The sequence below is a fragment of the Salmo salar genome, chromosome 21 (genome assembly GCF_965601325.2).
Source record: "Salmo salar chromosome 21, fSalSal1, whole genome shotgun sequence".
NCBI lineage: Eukaryota > Metazoa > Chordata > Actinopteri > Salmoniformes > Salmonidae > Salmo > Salmo salar.
In genome coordinates this window covers 48,955,326-48,978,041 of record NC_138311.1, presented here as the reverse complement: position 1 = coordinate 48,978,041, position 22,716 = coordinate 48,955,326, and the positions used below count along the sequence as shown (strand labels likewise).

The following is a 22,716-nucleotide window of genomic DNA, read 5'->3' as shown; positions in this document are numbered from 1 at the left end:
CCTCCCTGTAGAACACTGACTTGTTGAGGCTGTTGTGGAGGCCTAACCTGTAGAACACTGACTTGTTGAGGCTGTTGTGGAGGCCTAACCTGTAGAACACTGACTTGTTGAGCATGTTGTGGAGGCCTAACCTGTACAACACTGACTTGTTGAGCCTGTTGTGGAGGCCTAACCTGTACAACACTGACTTGTTGAGGCTGTTGTGGAGGCCTAACCTGTACAACACTGACTTGTTTAGGCTGTTGTGGGGGCCTCCCTGTAGAACACTGACTTGTTTAGGCTGTTGTGGGGGCCTCCCTGTAGAACACTGACTTGTTTAGGCTGTTGTGGAGGCCTCCCTGTAGATGAGACAACTATAGAACAATGAACTACTATGTTGTTGTGTAGTATGTTTGTTTTGGCTTTGTGCCACGCCTCCATTAGCTACACTGTTTTGTTCTTCTATCCTCGTGGGGACCTAAAATGTATTTCCATTTCAAATCATATTTTCCCTAACCAATAAACCTAACCCTAACCCCTAAACCTAACCACTAAACCCTTACCCTAATTCTAACCCCAATTGTAACCCTAAACCTAACCCCTAAGCTTAAAATAACCTTTGTCCTCACGGGTACGTGGGAAATGTCTCCACAAGGGAGACTTTTCCTTTTATACTATCCTTGTAGGGACGTTTGGGAATTTTAGGTCCCCACAAGGATAGAAGAACCAACACACACACACTTCCCCTATTGTTAGCTAGTAGAGACATCCTAATCCCCCTACCTCACCATTGGCCAAAAATAATGTTGACACCAGCAGAACTGGTAAGCGCTCTCATAGTGAGCATTTTATCACTTTCTGAAATAAATTAACAACTAGAGTTGCACATTTTGGGGAATATTCAGAGGTGGAAACTTTCTGTGGGAATTAATGGGAATATATGGGAATTAACAGAAATATGTACAAATTAATATGAACACCATTTAAATGTAGATGTTTTTTGCATTGGATAAATTTACCATATCATATGGAGACAGAAACATAAACCTTTTACCTTATCATAAGTAGACATAATTGCAACTGATTAAATCCTTCCAATAATAAAAAAAAATAAATGTAGTTATGAAATTAAATTAATTAAATGAGTTGACTCTTCACATGGGATGATTTCACTGAACAACAAATGAAAGGGCACATTGAATGATCCCCAATGATCCATCGCATCTCCCAAAAATGTTTTCAACATACATCTGTAAAATGATAGTCTAGATACTTAAGCTTTGGTTGTCTTCCTCTCAGGCTTCCATGTCTTCTCCCTGGACCTCCTCAATGTCCACCTCTTGAACATCAGACTCTGAGGCCTCATTGTCATTGTCACTTTCCAACCTTGTTGAGGATGGCTCATTGTCAGGCTCAAAAAGCCTCAAATTTGCCCAGATGGCCACCAATTTTTCAACCCTTGTATTGGTCAGCCTGTTGCGCGCTTTGGTGTGTGTGTTCCCAAACAAGGACCAGTTGCGCTCTGAGGCGGCTGATGTTGGTGGGTTTTGGAGGATGGAGGCAACAGGGAAATGAGCCTCAGATCCACAAAGTCCCTTCCACCAGGTGGCTGATGAGATATGTTGGCATGACTGCCATATTGCATCTCCATCCCAAAGCCCTTGTACTTCGCCAGACTGCCAAGAACCTTGTCCTCATCCAGGCCAAGGTGGCGAGACACGGTAGTGATGACACCATAGGCCTTGTTGATCTCTGCACCAGACAGGTTGATCTTGCCAGCATACTTGGGGTCCAACATGTACGCTGCGGCGTGTATGGGCTTCAGGCAGAAGTCTTCACGCTTTTTAATGTATTTCAGAACTGCAGTTTCTTCCGCTTGGCGCAACAGCGAAGTGGGCAGGGAAGTACGGATTTCTTACATCTGCAAGCAGAGTCTACATCAGGCAGTATGGCATGGTCTCCCTCAATCCGTGCAATGGCTATTTCTATAGGTTTCAGGAGTTTCAGGCTGCTTACCACTCTCTCCGAAAATACATCATCAGGAGGATCCTCTTGTTGGGGCTGTCCATATTGGCAGACTGTGATATGGCCATTTCATGGAGAGACTCCTTCCCCTCCAAGAGACTGTCAAACATGACAACACCACCCCAACGGGTGTTGCTGGGCAGCTTCAATGTGGTGCTTTTATTCTTCTCACTTTGCTTGGTGAGGTAGATTGCTGCTAGAACTTGACCCTTCACATACCTAACCATTTCCTTGGCTCTCTTGTAAAGTGTATCCATTGTTTTCAGTGCCATGATGTCCTTGAACAGCAGATTCAATGCATGAGCAGCACAGCCAATGGGTGTGATGTGAGGGTATGACTCCTCCACTTCAGACCAAGCAGCCTTCATGTTCGCAGCATTGTCTGTCACCAGTGAAAATACCTTCTGTGGTCATTGATGACTGCCTTCAGCTCATCTGCAATGTAGTGACCGGTATGGCTGTGCTCTCGTAGAATACTGGTTGAGGGGTGGTGATAATGTAGTTAATTATTCCTTGCCCACGAAAATTCGACCACCCAGCAGAGATGATTGCAATACAGTCTGCTTTCTCTATGATTTGCTTGACCTTCACTTGAACTCTGTTGAACTCTGCATCCAGAAAATGAGGTAAAGCATGTCTGGTTGGAGGGGTGTATGCTGGGTGAAGAACATTCAAAAATCTCTTCCAATACACATTGTCTGTGAGCATCAGAGGTGAACCAGTTGCATACACAGCTCGAGCAAGACATTCATCAGCATTTATCTGACTACGTTCCTCCATTGAGTCAAAAAAACTTCTGATTCCAGGAGGACCATGAGCTGTTGCTATCGATAAGGTGTCTGATTCATAATTTTGACCTCGCATCGAGGTAGAGGGACTTTTGTCAGAGGTTGCTTGTTGTGAGCGCTGAGGGAACTTTATGCACTTGGACAGATGATTCTGCATCTTTATTGCATTCTTCACATATGATTTGGCACAGTATTTGCAAATGTACACAGCTTTTCCTTCTACATTAGCTGCAGTGAAATGTCTCCACACATCAGATAGTGCCTGTGGCATTTTCCTGTAAAGATCAGAAAAAAATGTGTAAAAGAAACCCAAATACAATTCCATGTACAAATAAATATTTAAGCAGTTAAAACAACTCATTTGTAAGATACATTTTTTATAAATGAAACGTGTATGGAAACAGGTGAATGAACACTCCTCAGTTAGAAGGCTCAAGCAAGCTAAAACCCACATGGTAGCAAAAACTAACTAGCAGAAATTGTTAAGTTAGAAATGATTTAAATGCACTTTGCTGTAGGCTACTATTTACTAGTTAACAAAAAAAGAATGTATGTCATATAAAATATATTCACCCCACCCAGTATTGTAATCAAAACTTACCAGAAAGCATGTAGTCATTGGCTCAGACAGTGTAGTAGTGTGGGCTCAATAGCATAGAAGAGAGTCGTGGCCAAAAGTTGAGAATGACACAAATATTAATTTCCACAAAGTTTGCTGCTTCAGTGTCTTTAGATATTTTTGTCAGCTATTACTATGGAATACTGAAGTATAATTACAAGCATTTCAAGTGTCAAAGGCTTGTATTGACAATTACATGAAGTTGATGCAAAGAGTCAATATTTGCAGTGTTGAGCCTTCTTTTTCAAGAACTCTGCAATCCACCCTGGCATGCTATCAATTAACTTCTGGGCCACATCCTGACTGATGGCGGCCCATTCTTGCATAATCAATGCTTGGAGTTTGTCAGAATTTGTGGGGTTTTGTTTGTCCATCCGCCTCTTGAGGATTTACCACAAGTTCTCAATGGGATTAAGGTCTGGGGAGTTTCCTGGCGATGGACCCAAAATATCGATGTTTTGTTCCCCGAGCCACTTAGTTATCACTTTTGCCTTAGGGCAAGGTGCTCCATCATGCTGGAAAAGGCACTGTTCGTCACCAAACTGTTCCTGGATGGTTGGGAGAAGTTGCTCTCGGAGGATGTGTTGGTACCATTCTTTATTCATGGCTGTGTTCTTAGGCAAAATTGTGAGCCCACTCCCTTGGCTGAGAAGCAATCCCACACATGAATGGTCTCAGGATGCTTTACTGTTGGTATGACACAGGACTGATGGTAGTGCTCACCTTGTCTTCTCCGGACAAACTTTTTTTCGGATGCCCCAAACAATCGGAAAGGGGATTCATCAGAGAAAAATACTTTACCCCGGTCCTCAGCAGTCCAATCCCTGTACCTTTTGCAGAATATCAGTCTGTCCCTGATGTTTTTCCCAGAGAGAAGTGGCTTCTTTGCTGCACTTCTTGACACCAGGCCATCCTCCAAAAGTCTTCGCCTCATTGTGCATGCAGATGCACTCACACCTGCCTACGTAATAATATTGGATGATAAATAACCTAGCACTGGCAGCTATTAGTCTACTATAGGGCGAGACGGCTTGGTTGGTTTCTGGCTCGTCTCTCACTCCATCCTCCCTGCTCCTTGTGTCACTCGCTCACACACAGTAGCCTTCACACACAGCACGCACGGCCCCTGCTAGAGCATCACCTCTATCTACGTCCTCTCCTTGGCGCTTTATCAGCTCCATTTAATAAAGTAGAATAGAAATGGTCTGGTGCTTCTTTCACTCTGATCGGGTCTGGATCCGATCAGGTCTATACAGAATGGGACTAGTTGTCCTCTGGTCCGTTTGGGACGAGTCTCTATATTATGCATATCGGGTCCGGATGGGAAAAGCCCGAGGTTCATTTCAGAACGTGAAGGCCTCTACTTTCCATACTTACTAAATGTTTGCACTTTTGGTGACTTGACCTACATTGCATACTCTATGAATATGAGCATAACACATTATTTATTACCTTTATTGGAGGGTGATTCTTATGATATTGCCAGCAGTAAGAGTTTAGTTAAATTTCAATTTACTGCCCCAAACTTGCCAGGCCCTAGACAGTGCCAAAAACAACTAATCAGAGTTTAACAGGTTAAATCTTAACCATGTGTAACTCTCTCACACTCATATACAAACAAACACAAACACACATGCATACATACTACTTAAGCATGGACGCATGCACCAACACACACCTTCCCACAATCTTTCCCACAAGGACTTTAATGACCCTTAGGAAATAATTAAGCCATATTTTCACACAGTTGGCTCTGGGAGTAATCACAACAAGATGTAGAAAAGTCTCAGATCTGTTAAACACTTAACATCAGGTCGGCAATTTAACTATGCAATTACAATATTACTAGCTACTGTGTAAGTTGTCTGTGTACTATTCAATTGTATATTTTATAGGCCTAACAGAAAATTGTTGAATTTATATGGAAAGAATAGTTACAGGTACTAAAAATAAAATAATCAGATACCCTTACTGTAATCCACATATTTGGACTAACATGATTAGGCCTATAACCACTTGTATAATGCTTTAACTTACTGCACACACGTGGGCAGAAACTTATGAAGGCATAGGCCTACCTGGGCTGACAGGTAGCCTAGTGGTTAAAAGCGTCGGGTCAGTGAACGAAAGGTTGCCCGTTTCAATCCCTGAGCCGGCTAGGTAAAAAATAAGCCTATGTGCCCTTGAGCAAAGGCACTTAACCCGAATTGCTCCTGTAAGTCACTCTGGATAAGAGCATCTGTTAAATTACTCAAATGTGAATGTGCATGAGCAAGAAGAAAAATAGAAGGAGATAATTAAATGGACAGAACCATATTGGAATGCTACGATGATGTCAGTCTCAATGGTCGTCATTGTAAATAAGAATTTGTTCTTAACTGACTTGCCTAGTTAAATAAATGTTAAATAAAATAAATGGTGCCTTGGCTATCCAGGAATCCTCAGAAACACAGAGAAGTATTTCTGCACAGACCTAAAGGTACTCCTTTTGTATTTGGGGATTTTTACTGGGAAAGGTATATTTGAGAAAGCTGTATATGATTTCATTCCAGTGGTGGTCGGTGCAGTTTAAGATGAGGTAGGACAATATATTTTTTTATAAGCATGAACTTATTTCTATTACAGTATATTGGATGACTGTCATTCATATTCCATTCACCCAGCTCAATGTAACATCGATAGGTTTAGGCAACTACATGATACTCAAATCTTCCCTATACCCATCATGATTGCTAGAACCTGGTCGATGAATGAACGTTTAAAATGTAGGTGCACAGATCGAGAGAAATGTTGAGTAATCAAGGTGACAGACAGTGACACATTCAATACAGCCCTGCACATTCTTGCCTGCATCTAGCTGATCTAGGGTGTAATCATTAGTCCAACAGTTGCAAATGAGAGATTCTATTGGATAAATTCAGGTGTGTTTATCCCCGATTCGTTCCGTTTGCTTCCATTTAAGAATCATTTTTCAAACAGAATCGGCGGAATGATTACACCCCTGATCAAACACAAACACAGTTCACTTTCATAGCAGCCACATACAAACAGCATGATCCCTTTAATCGTTGTATAATTAATTCTCGCATTTACCCTTTCCCTTCACTTGTGGACTTCAGTGGACAACACATCAGCTGTCTGTGACCAGGCGAAAAAAACATTTCAAGCCAAACCTTCAAATCATAACCGCTAACAGCTACATCATTGTCACCATATTAACGGCATTGTCAACATAACTACTAGAACTAACGCGTTAGTAAACCCTATACAATCATGCAGTACAGCAGTTCAGCAGTTATACCGGGTGGCCTGGCGCAATAAACTACTAACACCAAAAGCTTACATTGACTTGGAAGAGTTCCAGAGTTGGATAGCTATAGCCAGCTAGCTAACATAGCATCCCTCTCTGTTTGAGTAGGCTAAACTAGCTAGCTGCATTCGCTAGCTAAGTAAGTGAAAGTGAGAGTAATTTTTTTAATTAAATACTACAAAAATCTCTCTCTCGCTTGCTTCTTCTCCATTTTTGAAGAAATTAATTTGTTCAAAACTGTTTAACTATTGTCTTTCTCTCTTTTTGAGTCAACTCCTCATCACATTTTATACACTGCAGTGTTAGTTAGCTGTAGCTTGTGCTTTCAGTACTAGATTAATTCTCTGATCCTTTGATTGGGTGGACAACATGTCAGTTCATGCTGCAAGAGCTCTGATAGGTTGGAGGACATCCTTTGGAAGTTGTCATAATTATTGTTTAAGTCTATGGAAAGGGGTGAGAACCACGAGCCTCCTAGGTTTTGAATTGAAGTCAACGTACCCAGAGGAGGTCAGAAACTAGCTGTCCTCCAGCTATACCATGGTGCTATCCTACAGAGTTCTGTTGAGGCTACTGTAGACCTTCATTGCAAAACAGTGTGTTTTAATAAATTATTTGGTGATGTGAATATATTTAGTATAGTTTTATCTAAAAAGGATCACTTTTTGAATTGTATTTGTATGAAATTCACTGAGGATGGTCCTCCCCTTCCTCCTCCGAGGAGCCTCCACTGTTTCACTCACAGGGACAACATAAGACACATGCAAGCGCACAAACTGTACACACACACTGTACACACACACACAGCTGTTACATTCCATCAACTCTAGGTTGTTTACAGTGAACATATATTTTGTCTGGTTGCTTGACAAATCCTACATGTAGTGTAAAGAAAATGTATTTAGAATTAGAATGCATAAAAATAACTACATGAATATTGTTATAAACCGACATGAACCTGGTAATATCAGGTTTTTTTATTTAGAAAAGTATATATTATAGTAAGCAAATACTTATTATGGTCTTATTAATTATAAACGCATGTGACACATTCTCAATACTTTGATGGAATCCTTAAAATGTTTGTGGAAAAAAAACGTAAAAGTAATAGCATAGCATAGATTACAACAAACCCAAAACCATTGCACTACTTGAATTTCCTATAAAGAAAACGTTTACCTCAGCTATGCTATTAATAATTCTTACTTAGTTGTGAAAAACAGCATTACAAAATATATGTTTCTTTTGTAACTAGGTTGTGCAATAAAGTGAAAAAAGTAGGAAAGATGCAGAAGTGTGTTTTCATAATGAGAACCGTATCAGATTACAATAACATACCTCATGCCAGCAGTCCCCCGCGCGCCCCGCCCTCCTGTAAACTTCGCGTGAGAGTGCAGCCGACTCTCAAACTTGATTGTGATTAATGCACGAGTACTATTCCCTGCCAGACATAAACTATACACGAAGAGAGATTCTTAAGGTGACCGGGATAAAACGAAAGGGAGGCACGAGAACTTCTGGTTAGGCACAAATGTACAGCTACACTAAACATCAATACTGCACACATGCTCTTACGAGCAGTGCATGCGTACAATGAGACGTTGTCCTCTGTGCAGAAAGAAACCCAGTTACCCCAGAAGAAAGCAGGAGAAGCAAACTAGCAATAAATCAAAACTAATGACAATTTATGAAGAAAATAATCCAACGGCACGAAGTGAATGATTGCTTTTAGATGCCTTACATAAAGGATCAAATAGGCTGGGTTTATGTATAGCCAAGAATGCTCAACTCCATGATACCCGATGGAACTCGATATGCAGCACATTATCAAATCAAGCGCCATTCTGTATCCAGCTCATGCTAGACTTAAATCGAACTTCCCAAAACATTTATGGTCAGGTCAAACAGGTTTAAATTACATTCTTACGTTTTTTGAACGGGCTTCTTCCGCTTCTTGACAGCATAAACTCCAGTGTTACTCAACATGTTGACGCTTCTGCTGTATTAGTTGGTACAAAATGTTCAAAAACACGAACACAATAACATCCACTGTCTTCCTCCGAGATAGTCCTCAAATTAACAAGGGAGGTTAATATCCAGACATGCGTGAATCCCTTCAAATAGAGAGGTCTCTCCGTAACGCAGATCCCCCGCTACGTTAACTTGACAGACCCAAGCGGTCAAAGTCACTGGCAAAGTCGACCGTGATAGACGTGCGGCGTAAATCCAGAAGTGCTTGGGGGATGAAGCAAGTTTCGGAAAGTTCCCCCGATCAACAGAGTAAATAATATGTGCGTGATCACAGCAAACTTTCCTTCCTGTTCATTTTGTTCATGAGAAGTCTCTCTAGAGACCCTCAAACGAACAACAAAATACTTATTCTAAAGGGGTAGATTTCACAGTATAGAACACATCGCTCGGGAACAGTTTCGGTACTACTCTCTTGCAGCAGGTAAAATGTGCCTATCGTTCCTGGCATGGGGCGTTTTCAGGAAATCCGATAACCTATGAGCTGTTTTTTTTTAACCCTATCAGTCCCGAGTCCCAGCTTCTCATGCATCTGATTTTCATTTGTCTGCATATCCAGCAGCCCTTGTAAATAGCCTCACAATTAAGTGTTTTACAATTTTCTTTTCAGGATAACCAGAGCTACAAGTAGAACACCTAACTATTTGACATAAACATTTGCATTCAAATGTCAATTAAAAAAAATTAGGTCCAGAAAAGAAACAACAAATTATATGAATGCAAGTACAGAAATGGTTTGCTCAGTGGGGAACAAAACTAGTCAGTGACAACCTTGTGGAGTTTGGGGTTTGTGACAGTATTATAGACACTATGTAAATGTTTAAAACCATTTTTATTTTACCAGGTAAGTTGGTTTTGGTTGGTAAATGTTTTTCCTATGACCTTCTAACAACTCTTTTGTAGCGCGTGAGCATCATAGAGCAAAACATGATAGCTTTTAGTAATTTGTAGCTCAAAGCATTCTGAAACTAGACAATTTTGGTTTAAGACCTGGCCCGGTGCCCCTTCGGAATCTGCCCTTATTTCACAAACACCGCCCCTCTCGCCCAGCCCCTGTTAACCACACAGACTAATGGTCAGTACCAACAGATGCAAAAGAAACCCAGAAGTCTGTAGCTCAAACACACAATGTTTAAAATGCTTGTCATCCAATGCTTGTCTTCTAAGCCATTTCAGTTGGAGTTACTGTATCCAGGAAGTGATAATAGTTAGTGTATCAAGAATTTGGTAGGATTTAGTGTATCCAGGAGTTGGTGTATCGAGGTGCTCCAGCAGCATAATCATGGGTGACATGTCTGGCTAGGGGGAACCACAGCTTAGCTAGTAGAGTTCTTGCAGATGTTTTTGGTGGATCTGTGTCTGTATTTGTGAAATACAAGTATTAATAGTGTAATCGTATAGTATAAACATAGTAATAACATAATAATAGCAATAACAGTAATAATCTACCTACTGAATCACAATACATTAATTTCTGACTAGTGGGGTATTGATGGTGGGCTGAGGTATGTAACAGGATCAGCATCAGGTTGGTGCAAGCCTGATGTACAGGCCGGAGAGTGAGAAAGATTGATAAAAAGTTAAACTTAGCCCATTCAGAATCCTAATGGCTGTCTATATGTTGACTACAAAACCCTGTTACACTTCCTCATAGCAACCATCTGTCACCATGATCCCGTCATGTGCCCAAAGTATGCCCATAATTCGGACAGTGAACTCCATTCACCTCCTGCTCTATCAGTAAAAGTAGGCTACAACTGCCTTGCACAAACAAAAGACAAACAAACATTGCTCATGATCTCATAGCTACACTCGTGATCTACCACACAGGGTCATGATTGAGAGGTGATTGATGGGGCTCTAGCTGCATGTATGTCAATGGGAGAGGATACATTCTGCCCTAGGGCCATGTAAATTGTTTCCCTAACAACTAAACAAATGGTGAAGGGAGAGAAAAAAATAGGGCGAGAATTTGTGGTTGTGCCAAACGTCACGACGTACCAACAGTCACCTGCTTTTCAGGTCTGTCTTCTCTTTTACCAGTGCAGGCCCATTACCTGTTACCTGGATTCAAGCTGCCATTACAGAACATCACAGGGTGGTGGGAAACGACTGTATTAAACACAACCGTGAGAGTTGTAGACAAGTGAGTGTTTTTGTCAAATTTTATTTTTCCAACATTTAATCTTTTGTCAAACTCCTGTTGCCATAACGCTGCAGGCAAGCCAAGTATATCTCTCTCTGCTCTGCACTGTGGCCAGCCAGCTTGCCTCACATTTTAGCAGAAGTCCAGTGGTAATGAAGGTTTGACACATGCAGCAGATTAACAATTCAGACAGAGTTCTATTCAGACTGTGGGAGCTGAGCAACATGGTTGCTGTCCTCGCCACAGAATTCCGACCGTGGTGGTGGAAAGAGAACCATCATGCAGCTGTTCCCATGGACTTAATAGATTATGCGCGTTTGTTTATGCGGCCACGCTACATTCCTGCGTGACAGCCACCGGTGCAGGGCAATCACCGCCGTGGCAAAATGTCTTTATAGACAGATTCGGTCTGAAGCGAAGCTACATGGCTGGCTGACTGAGTTTTTGTGGACATGCAGACAACCTCACTCACTATATTTTATTACTGCTCCCACTCCACTGCTGCGCTCCCACTCCACTGCCGCTCCCACTCCACTGCTGCCCTCCCACTCCACTGCTGCCCTCCCACTCCATTGCTGCTCCACTCCACTGCTGTTCTACCACTCCACTGTTGTTGTTACTGACAATATGTTTGATATACAGTTCAGTATGTTTGATGTACAGTTCAGTATGTTTGATGGACAGTTCAGTATGTTTGATGTACAGTTCAGTATGTTTGATGTACAGTTCAGTATGTTTGATGTACAGTTCAGTATGTTTGATGTACAGTTCAGTATGTTTGATATACAGTTCAGTATGTTTGATGTACAGTTCAGTATGTTTGATGTACAGTTCAGTATGTTTGATATACAGTTCAGTATGTTTGATGTACAGTTCAGTATGTTTGATGTACAGTTCAGTATGTTTAATATACAGTTCAGTATGTTTGATGTACAGTTCAGTATGTTTGATATACAGTTCAGTATGTTTGATGTACAGTTCAGTATGTTTGATGTACAGTTCAGTATGTTTGATATACAGTTCAGTATGTTTGATGTACAGTTCAGTATGTTTGATATACAGTTCAGTATGTTTGATGTACAGTTCAGTATGTTTGATATACAGTTCAGTATGTTTGATGTACAGTTCAGTATGTTTGATGTACAGTTCAGTATGTTTAATATACAGTTCAGTATGTTTGATGTACAGTTCAGTATGTTTGATGTACAGTTCAGTATGTTTGATATACAGTTCAGTATGTTTAATATACAGTTCAGTATGTTTGATGTACAGTTCAGTATGTTTAATATACGGTTCAGTATGTTTGATGTACAGTTCAGTATGTTTGATATACAGTTCAGTATGTTTGATGTACAGTTCAGTATGTTTGATATAGAGTTCAGTATGTTTGATGTACAGTTCAGTATGTTTGATGTACAGTTCAGTGTGTTTGATATACAGTTCAGTATGTTTGATGTACAGTTCAGTGTGTTTGATATACAGTTCAGTATGTTTGATGTACAGTTCAGTATGTTTGATGTACAGTTCAGTGTGTTTGATATACAGTTCAGTATGTTTAATATACGGTTCAGTATGTTTGATGTACAGTTCAGTATGTTTGATATACAGTTCAGTATGTTTGATGTACAGTTCAGTATGTTTGATATACAGTTCAGTATGTTTGATGTACAGTTCAGTATGTTTGATATAGAGTTCAGTATGTTTGATGTACAGTTCAGTATGTTTGATGTACAGTTCAGTGTGTTTGATATACAGTTCAGTATGTTTGATGTACAGTTCAGTATGTTTGATGTACAGTTCATCAGACAGATATTATTATTTTACATTTTTTATTTAACCAGGCAAGTCAGTTAGGAAGAAATTCATATTTAAAATGACGGCCTACCCCGGCCAAACCCTAACCAGGACGACGCTGGGACAATTGTGCGCCGCCCTTTGGGACTCCCAATCACGGCTGGTTGTGATACAGCCTGGAATCGAACCAGGGTCTGTAGTGATGCCTCTTGCACTGAGATGCAGTGCCTTAGACCGCTGTGCCACTCGGGAGCCCCAGATATATATTATCCATATTATCTTAAGCACAGCAATGTTAAGTGCTGTATCTTGTAGTCAATTTAAGTATGACTTGGAAGCTTGGTTTTTCACAGGGGCGCAGGCTTCAACCACATGCATCACATCCAGGACTGATAAACTTGTTCTTCCAATTGCATACTGGTTTGAGTCTTATGAAGGCCTACAACTGGAATTGAATAGTAAAAGAAATGCAGGAATGCACAAGATTGCATGATGCATAAATGTACTGTACTGTGCTGCTGATGGAGAAATCTTTACTCCAGCCTCTGCACAATGCAGACTCGTATGGAAACCTAGTCTTTTCACACTGGGGGAAGCCGCAGAGAAAACATGATGCTAGCTAATCCTGTGGGAAGACAGTAGCATGTGAATGCTGCACATGCATTATAATAACACCTCAACTTGTGACTCAGTCTCATTATAGACTGTAAAACTGCTACTCCATTACCATCAGGTCATATAATGTGTCCAGGGAGTGTCATGGTTTCTACCCATTTCGACTGCAGCGGGCGAGCTGTAAAGGGTGATATTATTAGCTAATTATGGCAATTGCTTCTGTGTGTTCTGAGTTGGGGAGAAACCACAATGTCTGTCATGCAGGGAAGAGAGGACCATAATTGTTGTCCCATTTTTTGTGTTCTTTTCCCCGCCCCTCGGTGTTCAAGTCTTCCTCTGCTCTCTGGAGAAGAAACAGATTGTGGGGTCAACTACCAGCTCTACCTTCTCCTCTTGGTGAAATCTTTGATTTAGAACAAAAAATGTTCTATACTGAAAAAGGATCAAAAAGACTATGTTCTGTTTCATTAAACAGAAGCAAATGTACTATATCCTTTCCTATTATAGGTCAGCAATATAAATAGTATGAAATGAAAGCATGCAGATCGGTTACACAGATCAGATAAAAACAGCAATGCAATATTTGGCAAATGAATATAAATCGCTTCCATGAAGTATCTATTTTCAGTGAAAGTACCGGGTTGAACGCTAAAACCTACTTTTGTTGCCATGGATGTCCAGTTGTTTAATGATAAACAAAGCAGGCAAATTGCCTCCCTATTGGCACTGTAAAATCCACTGAGCTGCAGAAAAGTGAAATAAAACCTGCCATAAACTAGAGGAAATTCGTCAGAGATGCGTTGCCAAATGCCACAACTGGCCTCACAGGGTTTAAGCCGTGATACCTGAATATTGCGTATTGTTGTTTTACTGCGCTGTACTTTATTCACTAATTACCTTGGTTCCTGTAGATAAGTGTGTGTGTGTGTGTGGATGGATTGGGTGTGGTTGTGTGACCTTGGGTGCACTTATATGTGTCTATGTGGGGTTGTGGGTATTGATGAGCTGGGTGGATGGGTGTTTCTATGCTCTGTGTGTATCTTACATGTATGTGCATGTGCAACCTATCTTTAAACGGAAGCACAAATTGCACACTAGAAGTTTTGAAGTTCGCCCCTTTTGCATTGGCCTCAGCAACTGTCAGCCAGCATCTATGTTACTTTACCTTCAGCCCATCTTCATTCACAGCTTTCTGTGAACTATCTTTGATAAAGCATGGCCTAAACAAATATTAGTCTTCAATCTCTGTAATATGTGATGAGGTTTGCAATCTCTGTAAGACGTGATGAGGTTTGCAATCTCTGTAAGACGTGATGAGGTTTGCCATCTCTGTAATACGTGATGAGGTTTGCCATCTCTGTAATACGTGATGAGGTTTGCCATCTCTGTAATACGTGATGAGGTATGCAATCTCTGTAATACGTGATGAGGTTTGAAATGTCTGTAATACATGATGAGGTGTCTCTTGGTTACTGGAGGGTCCTTTACTTTAGTTTTTCCCAACCTTTTCTAACCAAGTCTTGGCCTTTTTTCTCTTTGTGTATTCTTTTTTCAGAAATTAAGTGAGAAATATTAGCTTGAAGTCGGAGGAATGATATATAGAAGGTTGAGGCTGACAGTAGTTCAAAATGTATGTTCAAAATTCATGGTCTCCAGGACAACAGGGGAAACAGCAGCCGAGTCACGACCTTGAGCTGACAGAAAGGAAGTGTAAAGCCCAGGAGGCTACAGGTGTTACCCCAAAGCAATAAGAGAGCTTTTGTATTCAAGGCTACAAATACTTAAATCAAATGTTTATTTGTCACATGCACCGAATACAACAGCTGTAGACCTTACAATGAAATGCTTACTTACAAGCCCTTAACCAACAATGCTTTAAGAAGTAAAAAAAATGAAATTAAAAAAGTTAAGTTAAAAATAGATAAGTACATTTTTTTCTTCTCCCTGGCAGATATGTTCTGTCCAGGATACGATACAGTAACAGTAAACATACAATGGATTCGAAACACATTCAGACCCACATTTTGATTTACGTTACAGCCTTATTCTAAAATGGATTAAATAAATGTTTTTCCTCATCAATCTACACACAAAACCCCATAATGACAAAGAGAAAACGGTTTTAGACATTTTTGCAAATGTATTAAACATTTTTACAAAAGTATTCAGACCCTTTGCTATTAGACTCAAAATTGAGCTCAGGTGCATTCTGTTTCTATGAATCATCCTTTAGATGTTTCTACAACTTGATTGGAGTCAACCTGTGGTAAATTCAACTGATTGGACATGATATGGAAAAGCACACACCTGTCTATGTAAGGTCCCACAGTTGATACTGCATGTCAGCGCAAAAATAAAGCCATGAGGTCGAAGGAATTATCTGTAGAGCTCCGAGACAGGATTGTGTCGAGGCACAGATCTGGGGAAAGGTACCAAAACATTTCTGCAGCATTGAAGGTCCCCAAGAACACAGTGGCCTCCATCATTCTTAAATGAAAGAAGTTTAAACCACCAAGACTCTTCATAGAGCTGTCCACCCGGCCAAACTGAGCAATCAAGGGAGAAGGGCCTTGGTCAGGGAGGTGACCAAGAACCTGATGGTTACTCTGGCAGAGCTTCAGAGTTCCTCTGTGGAGATGGAAGAACCTTCCAGAAGGACAACCATCTCTGCAGCACTCCACCAATCAGGCTTTATGGTAGAGTGGCCAGACTGAAGCCCCTCCTCAGTAAAAGTCACATGACAGCCCGCTTGGAGTTTGCCAAAAGGCACCTAAGGAAACAAGATTCTCTGGTCTGATGAAACTAAGATTGAACTCGTTGACCTGAATGCCAAGCATCGCATCTGGAGGAAACCTGGCACCATCCCTACGGTGAAGCATGGGGGTGGCAGCATCATGCTGTGGGGATGTTTTTCAGCGGCATGGACTAGTCAGGATTGACGGAAAAAAGAATGGACTAGTCAGGATTGAGGGAAAGATGAATGGAGCAAAGTACAGAGAGATCCTTGACGAAAACCTGCTCCAGAGTGCTCAGGACCTCAGACTGGGGCGAAGGTTCACCTTCCAACAGGACAACAACCCTAAGCACACGGACAAGACAATGCAGGAGTGGCTTCAGGACAAGTCTCTGAATGTCCTTGAGTGGCTCAGCCAGAGCCCGGACTTCAACCCAATCGAACATCTCTGGAGAGAGCTATAAATAGCTGTACAGCGACGCTCCCAATCCAATCTGACGTAGCTTGAGAAGATCTGCAGAGAAGAATGGGAGAAACTCCCCAAATAGGTGTGCCAAGCTTGTAGCCTCATACCCAAGAAGACTTGTGGCTGTAATCGCTGCCAAAGGTGCTACAACAAAGTAATGAGTAAAGGGTCTGAATACTTCTGTAAATGTGATATTTCCTTCTTTTTTTATACATTTGCAAAACAATTCGGTGTATATTGATGAGGCTAAAACACAATTAAATACATTTAAGAATAAGTCTGTAAAGTAACAACATTTTGAGAAAAAAATCAAGGGGTTTGAATATTTTCAGAATGCACTGTGTGGCATAAATGTAATCTATCCGTTTTTCAAATACGCCTAACTAATTTTCCCCAATTTTATATAGTCTACCGCAGCCCAATGTATCCAGTACAGTAGGTATTTGAAGCTACCGTGGCAGCATAATAGCCTACAGGGTCAGTTGGAACCATCTACTGGATTTAGAGTAGACCCTGTGTTGAATTCAACTCTTGAGGAGCAGGAGAACAAACAGTATTACAATGTAGATGGATATACTTAAAGTAACTGTCCACAGTGTCCATAGCTGCAGCAAGTAGGGGTGCTGAGAGTGCTGCAGCACCCCGTGAAAAACCGGAATAATACATTTTTTAAAAATCCAAAAAGTAAGTATTGGGCCTTTGCCAGTCCTGTATTAGCGGATCAATAAAGCAGTCTGTATCTTGGGCAAAAAAAAAGGCTATGACAGTGTCCAGTGAAAATCTGACTATTTAAAGTTAATATTCTGTTAAAGCTGCAATATGTAACTTCTTGGGCGACCTGACCAAATTCATATAGAAATGAGTGTTACAGATTTGTCATTCTCATTGTGTCATGACTTCCGCCGAAGTCGGGTCCTCTCCTTTTTTGGGCGGTGCTCGGCGGTCGGCGTCGCTGGTCTTCTAGCCATCATCGATCCACTTTTCATTTTCCATGTGTTTTGTCTTGTTTTTCCTCACACCTGGTTTCAATTCTCTCAATCACTTGTTGTGTATTTAACCCTCTGTTCCCCCCATGTGTTTGTGTGGGATTGTTTATTGTAAGTGCTTGTGCACGTGTTGATTGGTGCGCGACGGGTTTTTGTACCCATATCTTGTTTATTTTATGCCGTTGGTTTTGCTATTAAACTGCTCCGGCTATTACCAAGTTCTGCTCTCCTGCGTCTGACTTTCCTTCCACCGGTTACGCACCCCTTACAGAATCCCACACCAACTATATGGAGTCAGCAGGAGCAGGTGACCCTGGAATAAGGGTGGAGGAGCGATTCCGGGAGCATGCGGCGATGCTCCACCATGTCGGCGCCGCCATGGACCGAGTTGTCCAAATGATGGACCGCTGGGAGAGACAGGGAGTTCCTCCAGCGCCTCCACCAGCACAACCAGGGTCTCCACTACTCGACCCCCCTTCACCCGGTCCCAGTGGGATTCGTCTCGCCCTTCCCCGGGAGTATGACGGGACGCCTGCACGCTGCCAGGGTTTCCTTTTACAGCTCGACCTCTACCTGGCAACCGTCCACCCGGCTCCTTCAGGTCGTGAGAAGGTGTCCGCCCTCGTCTCGTGCCTCTCTGGGAAAGCCTTGGAGTGGGCCAACACCGTGTGGGGAGAAGGAGATGCGGCGCTGGACCATTTAGAGGATTTCACCCGCCGTTTCCTGGCTGTCTTCGACCATCCACCCGAGGGTAGAGCGGCAGGTGAACGTCTCTTCCATCTGAGGCAGGGGAGGAGGAGCACCCAGGAGTTCGCCATGGATTTTCGGACCACGGCCACCGGCGCGGGATGGAACGATAGGGCCCTGATCGACCACTATCGCTGCAGTTTGCGCGAGGACGTCTGTCGGGAGTTGGCCTGCAGGGACACCACCCTCACTTTCGACCAGCTGGTGGACCTGTCCATTCGGCTGGATAACCTGCTGGCCACCCGCAGACGTCCTAGATCGGGTTCTGTCGGTTCCATCCCCCAGCACCGCCGCTCCGGTACCCATGGAGCTGGGAGGTGCTGTGCATAGGGAGACTGGAGGAGGTTCCGGCTCGTGCACCATCTGTGGCCGCAGAGGTCACACTGCCGGTCGGTTCCGGGTTGGTTCCTCTAGGGATCGAGGCAGCAGGCAGGGCACTCTGGCGTCATCCCAGGTGAGCCGGCACCCTTCTCACCCAGAGCCCTCTGTTGCACACATGTTTTTGTATGTTTCTTTCCCTGAGTTTTCTCCACATTCCCAGCATAAGGCGCTCGTCGATTCAGGCGCGGCTGGGAATTTTATAGACAGATCGTTCACCCTTAGTTTAGGGATCCCCATTGTTCCCGTGGCTGTGCCCTTCCCCATTCACGCCTTAGACAGTCGACCATTAGGGTCAGGTTTGATTAGGGATGCCACCGCTCCTCTGGGTATGGTGACGCAGGGGGGGTCACAAGGAGTCTCTTCCTCATTGACTCTCCTGCATTTCCCGTGGTGCTAGGCCTACCCTGGTTAGCTTGTCATGACTCCACTGTTTCTTGGCAACGGAGGGCTCTCACGCGGTGATCGCGAGAGTGCTCGGGGAGGTGTTTAGGGGTTTCCGTTGGTGCTACTATGGTGGAAAGTCCAGACCAGGTCTTCACAGTGCGCATTCCCCCTGAATATGCCGATTTGGCTCTTGCCTTCTCCAAAAAGAAGGCGACTCAGTTACCACCCCATCGACGGGGCGATTGTGCAATAAATCTCCTGGTAGACGCTGCACTTCCCAGGAGTCGCGTGTATCCCCTCTCACAGGCGGAGATGGTGGCTATGGAAACATATGTCTCTGAATCCCTGCGTCAGGGGTACATTCGGTCCTCCACTTCACCCGCTTCATCTTTTTTGTGAAGAAGGAGGGAGGTCTGCGCCCATGTATTGACTACCGAGGCCTAAATCAGATCACGGTGAGGTACAGTTACCCGCTACCGCTTATCGCCGCGGCGATTGAGTCAATGCACAGGGCGCGCTTCTTCGCCAAACTAGATCTCAGGACTGCTTACAACCTGGTGCGTATCCGGGAGGGAGACGAGTGGAAGACGGCGTTCAGTACGACCTCAGGGCATTATGAGTACCTCGTCATGCCGTACGGGTTGATGATTGCTCCGTCAGTCTTCCAAGCCTTTGTAGACGAGATTTTCAGCGACCTGCACGGGCAGGGTGTAGTGGTGTATATTGATGACATTCTGACATACTCCGCTACACACGCCGAGCATGTGTCCCTGGTGCGCAGGGTGCTTGGTCGACTGTTGGAGCATTACCTGTATGTCAAGGCTGAGAAATGCCTGTTCTTCCAGCAGTCCGTCTCCTTCCTAGGGTACCGCATTTCCACCTCGGGCGTGAAGATGGAGAGGGACCGCATTTCAGCCGTGCGTAATTGGCCGACTCCCACCACGGTAAAGGAAGTGCAGCGGTTCCTAGGGTTTGCCAATTACTACCGGAGGTTTATCCGAGGTTTTGGTCAGGTAGCGGCTCCCATTACCTCACTGCTGAAGGGGGGCCCGGTACGTTTGCAGTGGTCGGCTGAGGTGGATAGGGCTTTTGGTCACCTGAGGGCTCTGTTTACCTCAGCTCCCGTGCTAGCCCATCCGGATCCCTCTTTGGCGTTCATAATGAAGGTGGACGCGTCCGAGGCTGGGATAGGAGCCGTGCTCTCTCAGCGCTCGGGTACGCCACCGAAGTTACGCCCCTGTGCCTTCTTCTCGAAGAAGCTCAGCCCGGCGGAGCGAAATTATGACGTGGGGGAAGGGGAGCTGTTGGCTGTCGTCAAGGCTCTGAAGGCGTGGAGACATTGGCTTGAGGGGGCTAAACACCCTTTTCTCATCTGGACTGACCACCGCAATCTGGAGTACATCCGGGCAGCGAGGAGACTGAACCCTCGCCAGGCAAGGTGGGCCATGTTTTTCACCCGTTTTGTTTTTTCCCTTTCCTACAGACCAGGTTCCCAAAATGTGAAAGCAGACGCACTGTCCCGACTGTATGACACAGAGGAGCGGCCCATGGATCCCACTCCCATACTCCCGGCATCCTGCCTGGTGGCGCCGGTAGTGTGGGAGCTGGACGCGGACATTGAGCGGGCGTTACGTGCAGAGTCCGCTCCCCTCCAGTGTCTCGCTGGACATCTGTACGTTCCGTCTGCTGTCCGTGACCGGTTGATCTACTGGGCCCACATGTCACCCTCCTCTGGTCATCCTGGGATCAGTCGGACGGTGCGCTGTTTTGTTGGGAAGTATTGGTGGCCTACCTTGGCCAAGGACATGAGGGTTTATGTTTCCTCCTGCTCGGTGTGCGCCCAGTGTAAGGCTCCTAGGCACCTGCCCAGACGGAAGCTATACCCCTTACCCATTCCACAGCGCCCTTGGTCGCAACTGTCGGTGGATTTTCTTACCGACCTCCCCCCCTCACAGGGAAACACCTAGATCCTGGTCGTTGTGGATCGGTTCTCTAAGTCCTGCCGTCTCCTCCCTCTGCCCAGTCTCCCTACGGCCCTACAGACTGCGGAAACCTTGTTTATGCATGTCTTCCGGCACTACGGGGCGCCTGAGGATATAGTGTCTGATCGAGGTCCCCAGTTCACTTCGAGGGTCTGGAAGGCTTTCATGGAACGTCTGGAGGTCTCGATCAGCCTTACCTCAGGGTTTCATCCCGAGAGTAATGGGCAGGTGTAGAGAGTGAACCAGGATGTGGGCAGGTTTCTGCGGTCATATTGCCAGGATCGGCCGGGGGAGTTGGCAGCGTCCGTGCCCTGGGCCGAGATGGCTCAGAACTTGCTCCACCACTAACCTCTCCCCCTTCCAGTGCGTACTGGGGTACCAGCCGGTTCTGGTACCCCAGTACCGGTTCTGGCATCAGAGTCAGACCGAGGCTCTGAGGTGGACGACTGGTTCAGGCGCGCGGAGGAGACATGGGACGCCGCCCATGTTCACCTCCAGCGGGCTGTGCTGCGCCAGAAAGCCAGCGCAGACTGTCACCGCAGTGACGCACCGGTGTTCGCACCGGGGGACCGGGTCTGGCTCTCGACCCGGAACCTGTCTCTCCGCCTGCCCTGCCCGAAGCTGGGTCCGCAGTTTGTGGGGCCATTTAGAGTCCTGAGGAGAGTGAACGAGGTTTGTTATAGGTTACAGCTTCCCCTTGATTACCGTATTAACACCTCGTTCCATGTGTCTCTCCTCAGGCCAGTGGTGGTTGGCCCGCTCCAGGAGTCTGAGGTGCGGGAGGTTCCTCCGCCCCCTCTGGACATCGAGGGGGCCACGGCGCCCTCCGTTCGTTCTATCCTGGATTCGAGGCATCGGGCGAGGGGCCTTCAGTACCTCATGGAGTGGGAGGGGTACGGTCCGGAGGAGAGGTGCTGGGTTCCGGTGGAGGACGTGTTGGACCCTTCAATGCTGCGGGAGTTCCACCATCTCCGTCGGGATCACCCTGCGCTTCGCCCTTCGGGTCGTCCCCGAGGCCGGCGTCGGCGCGCTGCTGGAGCCGCGCGTCAAGGGGGGGTACTGTCACGACTTCCGCCGAAGTCGGGTCCTCTCCTTGTTCGGGCGGCGCTTGGTGATCGGCGTCAACGGTCTTCTAGCCACCATCGATCCACTTTTAATTTTCTTTGTGTTTTGTCTTGTTTTTCCTCACACCTGGTTTCAATTCCTTCAATCACTTGTTGTGTATTTAACCCTCTGTTTCCCCCATGTCTTTGTGTGGGATTGTTTATTGTAAGTGCTTGTGCACGCGCACATGTTGATTGGTGCGCAACGTTTTTTTTTCTCGGCATAGTGCAGTTTCAACTCATACCAAAATAATGTTGTTGACTCATCCTATACTGGTATTTATGGTCAAAACATAAATTAGTGGGAAAAAAACACTTTAAAAAAAACCCGCCATCCGTGGAATGAGTTTTACACCCCTGGTTTGTTTAGAGCAAGCCTTAGGTTCTTAACAAAACTTCTCTGGTCAGAAGATACTGTAATCAAACAGCAGGGAGCAGGTCTCGAACCCTCGACCTTCTAGCCTGAAGTCCAGCGCGCTATCGACTGTGCCGCAAAAGCATGCTCAAGCGGCAGAGTCGATATCCGCGCATATAAACCCAGGGTCGTTACAATACTATCGTCAATAGGCGCTACAGTAGTTAGCGTCTATGGATGGTGTATCTTGATCACATCTGCTGAAATGTAAATT

At 44.5% G+C, this 22,716-nt stretch overlaps 1 protein-coding gene across 1 annotated transcript in view; it reads right to left on the bottom strand.

The window, feature by feature from the left end:
* ahr2a (aryl hydrocarbon receptor 2 alpha) overlaps positions 1-8,890 on the bottom strand; it is a 72,191-nt gene extending 63,301 nt beyond the window's left edge. Inside the window, 1 exon segment of the mRNA NM_001123684.1 lies at positions 8,649-8,890. Within this exon segment, the coding sequence (NP_001117156.1) occupies positions 8,649-8,707 (59 nt within the window). The 5' untranslated portion in view covers positions 8,708-8,890.
* Positions 8,891-22,716: the final 13,826 nt, after the last annotated feature.